The sequence below is a fragment of the Sesamum indicum genome, linkage group LG3 (genome assembly GCF_000512975.1).
Source record: "Sesamum indicum cultivar Zhongzhi No. 13 linkage group LG3, S_indicum_v1.0, whole genome shotgun sequence".
In the NCBI taxonomy this organism is placed as follows: Eukaryota; Viridiplantae; Streptophyta; class Magnoliopsida; order Lamiales; family Pedaliaceae; genus Sesamum; species Sesamum indicum.
The window spans coordinates 3,625,476-3,636,084 of NC_026147.1; the positions used below are offsets into that span (position 1 = coordinate 3,625,476).

General features: G+C 40.3%; 1 protein-coding gene across 1 annotated transcript; it reads left to right on the plus strand.

The window, feature by feature from the left end:
* LOC105157180 lies at positions 1-6,924 on the plus strand. The gene is given in 5 exon segments (XM_020692967.1): positions 1-158; positions 269-646; positions 1,944-2,315; positions 2,462-2,636; positions 2,639-6,924. Coding segments are annotated over 4 exon segments (4,821 nt in total). The 5' UTR covers positions 1-158; positions 269-532; the 3' UTR covers positions 6,799-6,924.

Sequence of the window (10,609 nt, forward strand, 5' to 3'; positions counted from 1 at the left end):
GCGCTCAGAGTGAGAAAATAAAACTGCGTCGTCCTCTTGCCGTCTGCTCATTTATCAAAATTTCGCTTTTATCTGTCTGCGGATTCATCAAATCCCTAAGGCCTACTGCCCTTAGTCTCTCTGTAGATTCGGCAAATCCCCGGAAATTGCTCCTTTATGTATGCAATTGAATTCTTGTGTAAACTTTAAATCATTTGTTTAGCTTTATATATTACATGTCCGATTGGATCGGAAGGTTGTGTGACGTTGTAAATTTTGTGTTTTGCAGATCGCAGAATTGAAGCCCCTTGTGGACTTCAGAGGTTGAGGCTGTTAGTTATCAATAATTTTGAGGGATATAGGGTTTTTTTTTTTCGATTTGGTGATTGGGGATTTCTAGGGTTTTTGTGAAGAGGTTGAATTGGTGGTTTATTAGGGTTTTTTTCCAGTTTGTGAGAAGCGGAAAAGGTGAAAGTTGGAGGGAATTGATGGTTGAAGCTAGGGTTTTTAGTTGTTCAAAGTTTGGGAAAAATGCAAAGAAGGGAGTTTTATTATGCATGGGAGGGTTCAGACGGAAGGTGAGGGGAGTTGGACAAGTCCACAAAGGAGTATCCGTTGGCATATGCACCCTACTGTAATAGCTGCGGATTCAAATTCATTCTGTAAGGTGGGCATTTTGTTCTTCTTCCTTGTCTTCTCTCTCTCTCTCTCTCTCTCTCTCTCTCTGTCTGTCTCTCTTTCTCAGACTTCTGAGTTTTTACCCGGGTTAGCTGATTATTTTGAGTAAAATAAAGTTTTGATGAATTAGTTGATCTCATTGGTAACCTGTGGTTCCATGCTGCTGATGTTGTTGAATGCTGGATATGTTGGGTGGCAATTTATTTAATGGGAATGTATTATATTAAATGGAAATTATGCTATGTGTTTATGTATGTATATATGCATGTCCAACATGGTCTTTCACAGGAATACTTGATTTGTTTGCCTTGTTATGGATTTAGTAAATAACTAGTGTTTCAATTGTTGTGATGCATATACATTCTATTCAATTATGTGAAATGTCTTCCCAAACTCTCCAATTGTATGTGCTGTAAATGATTTAAGGATTTTGGTGGAATTTTATCACCGTAATACTATTGTAAATTCTTAATTCCAGACAATTGAATATTAGGTAGGCTCTCTGCTTCATATGTGTTTCACTTGGAGTTCTTCCCTTTGCTTTCTTGGGCATGTGTGTGTGCGCGAGCTTGCGCATGTGGAAGGTAAACACCACTCATTTCCCCCAATTACCTAGTAAACCTAAATATTTATTATAAAGGGTTGCTCAAAATTTAATACCTAACACTCCCTTTATTAATTTCCTCTGAACTTCACCACAATCAACGACAGAGAAAATCAAGGGTGTTCAGGAACCTTGTTTTGATGATCATGTATGTGATTGGTAAACATGGTCTTTAAGTGGGCTTTGTGCTTGTTTTTTGACAACCCTGACATTAGTTTCTTTGATGGCAGTCATTACCTGTTTTATGAATTAAATGAAGGGGCTTACTGGCTTGTAGCAGGAATAAGTGAAGTTGTCTAGCATGCTGGAAATGTTTTATTTGCATGCATGTATGTACATGTTGATACACTAAACACCTTGCTATATCCATAGATATCTGTGTCTGATACAAATTCTTATGCATTGGGAAATTCAGTTAATCACCAATAGATCTCATTATACTTGATTTTGGAAGCTTACCAAATATGTTCCTATTATGGTGATGCTTTTGTGCACTGTTCTAAGAAAAAAGCATTACTTTGGGACTAAGTATAGTGCTGCTGAACTATCAAACCAAAGAAAGTCACAAAACCTGTTTCAGTAAAATTAAGAACTTGTCAACTTCAGGTCTTTTGTAACTGAAAAGATTCTTGATCTTAATTCTTTAATTTCATGGGCAATCAAGTTTTTCTTCTTCTTGCAGGATGGACGGAAAATCAGTGTTGGTGATTGTGCTCTTTTCAAACCTCCTCGGGATTCTCCACCTTTCATTGGTTTAATTCGCTGTTTGACATTAAGAAAAGATAATAACTTGCAGTTAGGAGTCAATTGGCTTTATCGACCAGCTGAACTAAAGCTTGGGAAAGGCGCTTTGTTGGACAGTGCACCAAACGAGATATTCTATTCATTTCACAAGGACGAGATACCTGCTGCCTCTCTGTTTCATCCGTGTAAAGTTGCATTTCTTCCTAGAGGTGCAGAACTTCCCACAGGGACATCCTCCTTTGTTTGTCGACGTGTCTATGACATTGAGAACAAGTGTTTATGGTGGCTAACAGATCAAGACTACGTTAATGTTAGTGGTCTTTGTCAACGAATTTCTCTACATTTGTAGTTCTTTGATTTTTTGCCTAATGGAGAGGGTTGTGGGTAAGGTGGGCTTGAATCTTTTATATTCATAATTGTTTCCAGGATAATCATTTGCACTAAATGATTTTACAGGAGCGACAGGAAGAAGTAGACCAGCTTTTATACAAAACGAGAATAGAAATGCATGAAACGTCGCATCCAGGTGGTCGGTCTCCGAAACTAATTATTGGCCCAACTTCGGTTTCACAATTGAAACCTGGGTCAGATAATGTTCAAAATAGTGGGACTTCCTTTCCTTCCCAAGTTAAGCTGATCCTGTCAAACGAGAACGTTTTTCAAGGACAGATGAAGGTGATTCTGCTCAGTACAAAGCTGAAAGTAGCTTGAAATCTGATATTGCAAGAATAACGGAGAAAGGAGGAGTTGTGGATTTGGAAGGGGTAGAGAAGCTTGTCCAATTAATACAGCCAGATAGAATCGAGAGAAAAATGGATTGGATTAGTCGTTCCATGCTTGTTGGTGTAATTGCTGCCACTGAGAAGGTCGAGTGCCTTAATCGTTTTGTTCAGCTCAGAGGTTTACCTGTCTTGGACGAGTGGCTCCAGGACATCCACAAAGGGAGAGGTGGTGGTAATAGTTCCAAGGATGGTGATAAATCTTTAGAGGACTTCCTTTTGGTTTTACTTCGTGCACTTGATAAACTTCCAGTGAATCTTCATGCCCTACAAACTTGCAACATTGGCAGATCTGTGAATCATTTACGATCACATAAAAATGTAGAAATCCAGAGAAAGGCACGGAGTTTAGTTGACACATGGAAGAAACGTGTAGAAGCAGAAATGATTAGTATTGATGCAAAATCTGGTTCAACCCAAGCTACATCTGTGTGGTCATCCAAATCACGCCTTCCAGAGGCTTCCCATGGTGGAAAAACAACAAGCGGGTCTGATGTGGCCATAAAAAGCTCAATCACTCAGCATTCTGCATCTAAAACTACTTCAGTAAAGTCCTCCCATGGGGAAAGTATTGCGAAGTCTGCATCTTCATCTCCTGGGCCAGTGAAACCAGCATCACCCCGTGCATCTGGCAAGGAGAGCCAACCTGGGATTTCTGTTGGTGGCACTCTTGATGCACCTCTAATTAGGGAGGATATGAGTAGTAGTTCTAACCGGTCTCATAGTCATAGTCAGTCAATCTCCGGGAAGGAGGAGGGCAAGAGTTGCACTGCAGCTTCTGTGGGTGCTAGTAAGATATCAAGCAGTAGCTCTCGCAATCGTAAAGGTAGTGGGTTTCTCTCAGTAACTGCAGGTCAGAAAGAAAACAGTTCAGGCAGAAGTTCTTTAGCACAAAGAAATACTGCTTCAGATAAGTTATCGCAGTCTGCTGTAATAAGTGAAAGGGTTGCTGAGGGACCTGTTGTTGAAGCATGCAGTCATAAGCTTATAGTTAAGATACCAAACCAAGTTCGGAGTCCCACACCAGGTGCCAGTGGAGTATCCCTTGAAGATCCTTCTATTATGAGCAGCCGAACTTCTTCTCCAGGTCTTCCAGATAAACTAGAGCAGTTTGACAATAATCCGAAGGAGAAGAGTGATGCATATCAATCTGACATGAATACTGCTTCTTGTCAAATCAGTGATAGAAAAGATGCATTGACTGGATCTCGTGATGGTGCTGGCTCTCCTGCAGCCCTTCCTGATGAAGAGAAAAATATGATAACTGAAGCCTCCAGAAGATTAATTGAAGTCCGCAAGAAGAACCAAGTGAAGTCTGGAAAGTTGCATGATACGTCTTTCAGCCCCATGAATGCTTTAATTGAGAGCTGTGTTAAATATTCAGAAGCACATTCTTCATTGTCCCTCGAGGATGATGTCGGAATGAACTTACTTGCTAGTGTGGCAACTGGGGAGATGTCCAAATCTGAATTGGTTTCACCAACTGATTCTACAGAAAGAAGCACCCCTGCAGTTCAGGAAGCTTGCTTCGGTGATGAGGCAAGATCAAAGTGTTCTCCTGATCCAGGAAGTCGAAGTCAGTTTGTCAATGATGCTGAAAGTGATGGTAAGAAACAGGCTGTTTTAGATGGTAGTTCACGGTCTGAAGATGGATTAGATATGCCCAGACAAGCATCACTTACATGTTCGTATGATGGAATCTCTGCTCGAACCTATACTTCTGCAGATATACCAGTTGGAGAGGCCAATAAACCTTTTGAATCTGTTTGCACTGATTTGAGAAGCACTTGTGATCCTATGAGGGAGGTTGAGAAGTTGAAACAGAATACAGATGCTGGTGATGGGATAAGAGATGGTGAAGTGAATAAAGAACTTCAGGAGGAAAAGGCTCCATCAAGTAATGTCAGCGCTGATAACATTCTAAACTGTAAAAGTGATGGAACTATTGTTGCTGGTACTGCTGACCAGGCTGATATGGATCCTTTAGATACAGATAAGGTGAAATTAATGGTTGAAGTTGCATCATCAAATCAATCATGTGATGAGGACTGTACGGCTGATGTGAAGCAAGGATTGGAAATGGGTACTAACCCACAGCAGAAATTTACTGCTCCAATTGTAAATTCTGAATATGCTGAAAGAGCTAATAATGAAAAGCCACAACAGACTGCTCCTGGCCAAAGTCCAGTGTCTGAAGCCAGTCATGAAGTCAAAATTAGTGAAAAGGGTGAATTGGATACCAAGAGGCATATTACCGAGGCTGAAAGAGAGAAATTAGATAGGACCGTGGACAAAAACACAGCTGTTGCTGGCCATAGTCTAGATGATTCATGTTCCCGTAGCAATGAACTCAGGAGTCAAAATTCGGAGCCCTATGTGGAAAAGAAAGAGATTCCTGAAAATAATTCAGTCCCTGAGGGAGGATTGCCTGCACCTGTGGCCCATGAAGCACAGAAAAAAGATGAGCTGAGAGGATCAAAGTCTGCTAGAATCGAAGTGGCTGAAGTGGCATCTGCTTTGACTGTTGCAGAGGCTTCAACTTCTGCTATCACAGCTTCAGGGCCAGATACAAAAATAAAGTTCGACTTAAATGAAGGTTTTATGTTTGATGATGCAAAATACGGGGAGCCAGTTGGTTTAATAATGTCTGGTTCAACAAATGGTCTGGTGTCATTTTCTGTAGATTCTGTTCCCAGTAGTCATCCTTCCTCCGTTACAGTGGCTGCCGCTGCTAAAGGCCCCTTTGTTCCTCCGGAAGACCTATTGAGAAGTAAAGGGGAGCTTGGATGGAAGGGCTCTGCTGCCACTAGTGCATTTCGTCCAGCTGAACCCAGAAAAGTTCTTGAAATGCCATTGTCTTCAACAAATTTCTTATATGATGCTTCAACCAGTAAAAATGGCCGGACTCTGTTGGACATAGATCTGAACGTGCCGGATGAAAGAGTTATTGAGGAAATGGCTTCTCGAGATTCTGCTTTGAGTCTTGGTATCAAAACTGATTTGGTAAATAATCATGCTGCATTGCTGAGTGAGAGCTCAGGTTCTGTGCCAGTTCTTGGCTGTGGGGGCCTGGATCTTGATTTGAATAGAGTTGATGAAGCAAATGAGATTGGCCAATGCTCCACCAGCTGCAACCTTAACGGAAAGGATTCCATGGTGCTTGTAAAACCATTAAGTGGTTTACCTTCTACTGATGTTCAGAGGGACTTTGATCTCAATGATGGGCCTGGGGTTGATGAGTCTAGTGCGGAGCACTTAACGATCAGCCAGCAAGTCAAGGTTCATATACCACCGCAGTTGCCTTCTGCTGGCGCTAGAATGAATAATCCTGTTCTGGGGAGTTTCTCGTCTTGGTTCCCACCGGGGAATACATACTCAACTGTGGCAATTCCGTCTATAAGACCTGATCGTGCCGATCAGCCCTTTCCCATCATTCCACCCGGAGCGCCCCAGAGATCATTCGGGGCTGCTGGATTAACTCCATTTACTCCTGATGTTTATCGGGGATCAATATTGTCATCATCTCCTGCAGTGTCATTTCCGTCAAGTCCTTTCCAGTTCCCCGTGTTTCCTTTTGGGCCCACTTTTCCTCTTCCATCTGCCAGTTTTCCAGTTGGAGCAACCTCCTATGCTGATCCCTCATCTGGCACGAGGCTGTTTGCACCTCCTGTAAATTCTCAGTTGTTTGGATCAGTTGGTGCAATCTCATCCCAATTTCAGAGACCATATGTGGTTAGCCTTCCGGACAGTAGCAGTAATGGGGGGTTGGAGAATAACAGAAAGTGGGGTAGACAGGGTCTAGATCTCAATGCTGGCCCTGGAGCCATTGAAAGTGAGGTCAAGGAGGATATGTTGCCTCTGTCATCAAGCCAACATTCTGTTGCCAGTTCACAACCTCTAACAGAGGAGCAAGCTAGGATATATTCAGTGTCGGGTAGTATTTTGAAGAGGAAGGAGGCTGAGGGAGGGTGGGATAGTGAAAGCTTCAGATATAAGCAGTCTTCATGGCAGTAGGATTGTGAACTGCTGGACTGCAGCATGCTTGTAAGTCCTGTAAGTTCTTTTCCCCATGTAATGCGTAATACAATGCTCAGAGGTGTTGGATTTTTATGACAATAAAATCATTTGTTGTGATGCAAACTATTCAGTTTGGAAAATGAACTCTGACAATTTGATTTCTGAAATGAAGATTTTGCATGTGCTTATATATGAACAGTGGATACTGTTTAACTTGCTTGTTTTAACTGGCAATTTAAATTGAGCGTAAAAAATCTATTAAGACACTTCCTATATGGTCAGAGTTTTTAATGGGATGTTTACTGACACTAGACCAGTGTCCGCCTTCGATTTGGATCTCATGTATGCCGTATACTTGCTGGACAAAAGTAGAGTTAAACATGTTATTTCAATAAGTAAGAAGAGCTTTGTCCAGATTTTTGCAGAAATCTTCTTGTCCCAGACCAATTTGTCCCCATTGGCCTATGGGCCTGCTCTGGGATGTGAATCTCTGGGTCAAACATGCCTCTTTGACGTTATTGTGCCTTCTAATCCTTCATGTCTGAGGAATGTGTTATATAACTCGCAGAACCACCATGATATTCTACTATACTGATGATGCCAAAAATACTTTTTCTGCAACATTATCTCCAGATGCTTTTAGTTTTTACTTAAACTCTGTATATTGCATGGAAACAGCTTTTTCATATTTTGCAGCCTGTTGACTCATGCACGGAGATAATATTCACTTTACTTGAAAAAGGGGGAAAAGTTCTTGTTCTTCACTTTTTATAAGCAATGCTACACATCTTAGTGCACTATCAGAGGTTTTAGTTTCCAAACACCCAGCACTTGACTGTTATGCAGAAGGTGAATGTTTAGCGGCGTATAATCTTTTTTATTAAGTTGTCTTACTGCTGTGCATATCTTTATTAAGTTTTTATTATTATGGAAATGGACTCTGCAGTGTAGAGGAGCAGAATTATCTTGTTCTATGCAAATCTTGTTTATGTGATTGTCCATGACTGATGCAGCTTGATTTTATACTGCAATGAAGGAATAAGGCATCCAGGATTCTGAGATGAACACATGTGGCGAGATTTGTGTATAATTTGTCACCTGCTTTACCGTGAGATGGTAAGGTTTTCTCTTACTAGGCTAAAAGAGAATAATTGTTATAGGTAATGACAGTAACAGTTGCCTGGATATCAAAATACCCGGGCTGAATTGGCGTGACAACTACGATGTAGAATATATGATGGGCATAAACAACTGGATCATAATTTCAGGTTCAGTTGGTTTTCAATTTTAGCACTTTGACGAAAATTCTTACCTGTAACTGGATGTTTTTGCGAGTGATGGTGATGGCACATTGTTATTGACCCCTATCCTGTTGAAGTGACATGGTCCTCTTTTTGTGTGGAACACCCAGTTTAAGGGAGTGGTTTCCTTTTTACTCTTTTACAGGAAATAGTAACTTGAAGGAATGTTAAGCTATTATTTTTGTGGGAGATAAAAATTCAGTAATGAGAAAGTTGAATTATTCAACTAGAATTACTTTGGAAGGAAGCAGACTGTCCTATTTCCACTGTAACATCTTCTTGTAATATATCCCTCTTTAGTTCTTGCATTTGGGGGAGTAGATGTCAAAGTTTCACAGCAAGTGTAAACGAGATCCCAAACTTTTCCTTCAATGGTTTGAACTATTGCTACACTTTGACTTATCCATTTCATGTTCAGCAGTCAGTCTACGAATCTTTGTTCTTTGGCAAAATGATTTATCTGTCTCCTGTTCCGGTTGGCTGTCCACAAACTTTATTTTAGGTCTTTGCTTCAGCCACACGGTCACTTTCATTGTGATATTGCTGAAAACTTCTTCCTATATGCTTTATATTTTTTGTTTCTTATGCAGGTGTATTGGACTTTCTTTACTATGGTTCTAACTTAAATAATTGCTTTTCCTAGTTTGGAGCAAATCTTGAACCATCTACGTGCTGGGATACTCTGTTCAGACCATGGGTTGTTCTTTGCAAGTAGATTGTTTACATGTCCTTTTCTGATGTGCCTCTCTTCTGCACATCTAGTTATATGATAAAGCCATCTGATGTATATGCATTTGAACTATCCTGTGTTGAAAAGACATTCTTATGCACCTGTATATAGTTTAATTGTCGGAAAGCTTGAACCTCTTGCACTTGCATACTGAAGTTGATTTGCATAGCGGTTTCTGCAACGTCTTTGGCCGACCATTCTGAGGAGGCTGGATCTTGAATTTGTTGAAGCCGCTCTGGACTTGAGGTGGCTGTTCATCACCATCATCCTTTGTGCTTCATACATCATGGTTATTTTCAGATACATACTTAGAAGCAGGTCTCTGCTGAGCTTTGATGTAAAGCCTTCCATCATGCATGATTTGGTTGGCACGGCCAGTGTTGCACTTCTAATCATTCTGATGTTAAACCAAGATTGAATTTTCTATTACAAATTCCTATGGTACCTTGTGTTCTGTTGAACATAATAAATGCCACATTATATCATTTGTATATATAGGGCGGAATACGAGATGCAATAGGAATTTGCAATAGAAATCTGATGTGGTTTCAGCCTCAAGATTAGATTTATATAAAGATGATGTCGATGTAATCTGATCCCTCTTAAATCTTTCTCAAGCATACTGCTGCTTCTCATGTGGGTGAGTTGTCGAATGTTGGAACTGATGTATATCCTGTTGAGCATATAGATATGTTAGTATATCCTGTTGAGCATAGAATCTTATTTTCAAGATTAGGTCGAATGATTACCAGTTTGACAAAATATGTTGCATCTTATTCCGAATTATAGGTAACAATGATGTAACGGCGACATTAGACAAGATCCTAAGTTGATATCTTGTTTTTCGCCCTGCAGCTTGCTTAAGTCCAAAGGGTAAAGGAGTCAGTTTCCGACCTTTAAATTCTAGTTTGTAATAAAAATTATTTTAATTAATATATGAAGAAAATAATACATTAGCTATATAAATCACCAGTCCCACGTGGTTTCTCAAACTTATCTACCCGCGTGCATTATAACGAAAATGGAAGATGAATTACGAGCTGCCATATCCTACCACTTTGTTGCTATTATGCGTGAACCTCTTGGCTCACAAGCTCCAGCTCATCTGCCAGAAAGTATAGCACATCAAATCCTAGCATGAATCGTGATGGTACAAATCTGACTAGACATGGTGAATCTCAATCATAAGCGAGCTCAAGCTCGAGCTCATCAGCCAACAAGAGTATAGCTAGACATGATGCATCTCAATCATCAGCAAGCGCCACATCGGGATGTACAAACAGAACTTCAGCTATAGCAAATAACGTATCATTTGCACGGAATAAAAGGACAAATTACAATTATTCTCAGGAAGTTGCTCGAATCTTACTTATCGAACAGATGCAGGTGACAAGAAACCGATTGTTAAGGTGAAAAAAAATCATGCCATGCGTACTTTATGGTCTCTCGTGACACTGATGGAACAGACATTTAATTACCACAATCCTACAAAAAAAAGCCAGTGAAGATTATGAAGAAAAACGTTCATCTTTATGGCATGAGCACCTAGATGACTGATACAAATTTTCTACATCTTGCTCTCTTCAACACCACCAAGTTGCTGGAGGACTGGTTAAATAATGTACAATGATGGCGGCAGATGTCATGGTGCATGAGAAGCAGCCATTTGCTTTTCTTTGTTGCAAAAGTCATAAAAATATACAATAGCATGCCGAGGATCTTTGTAATACATTTAATAATGCAGGGGAAACACAAAAGTATAGTCTGCACATAAAAA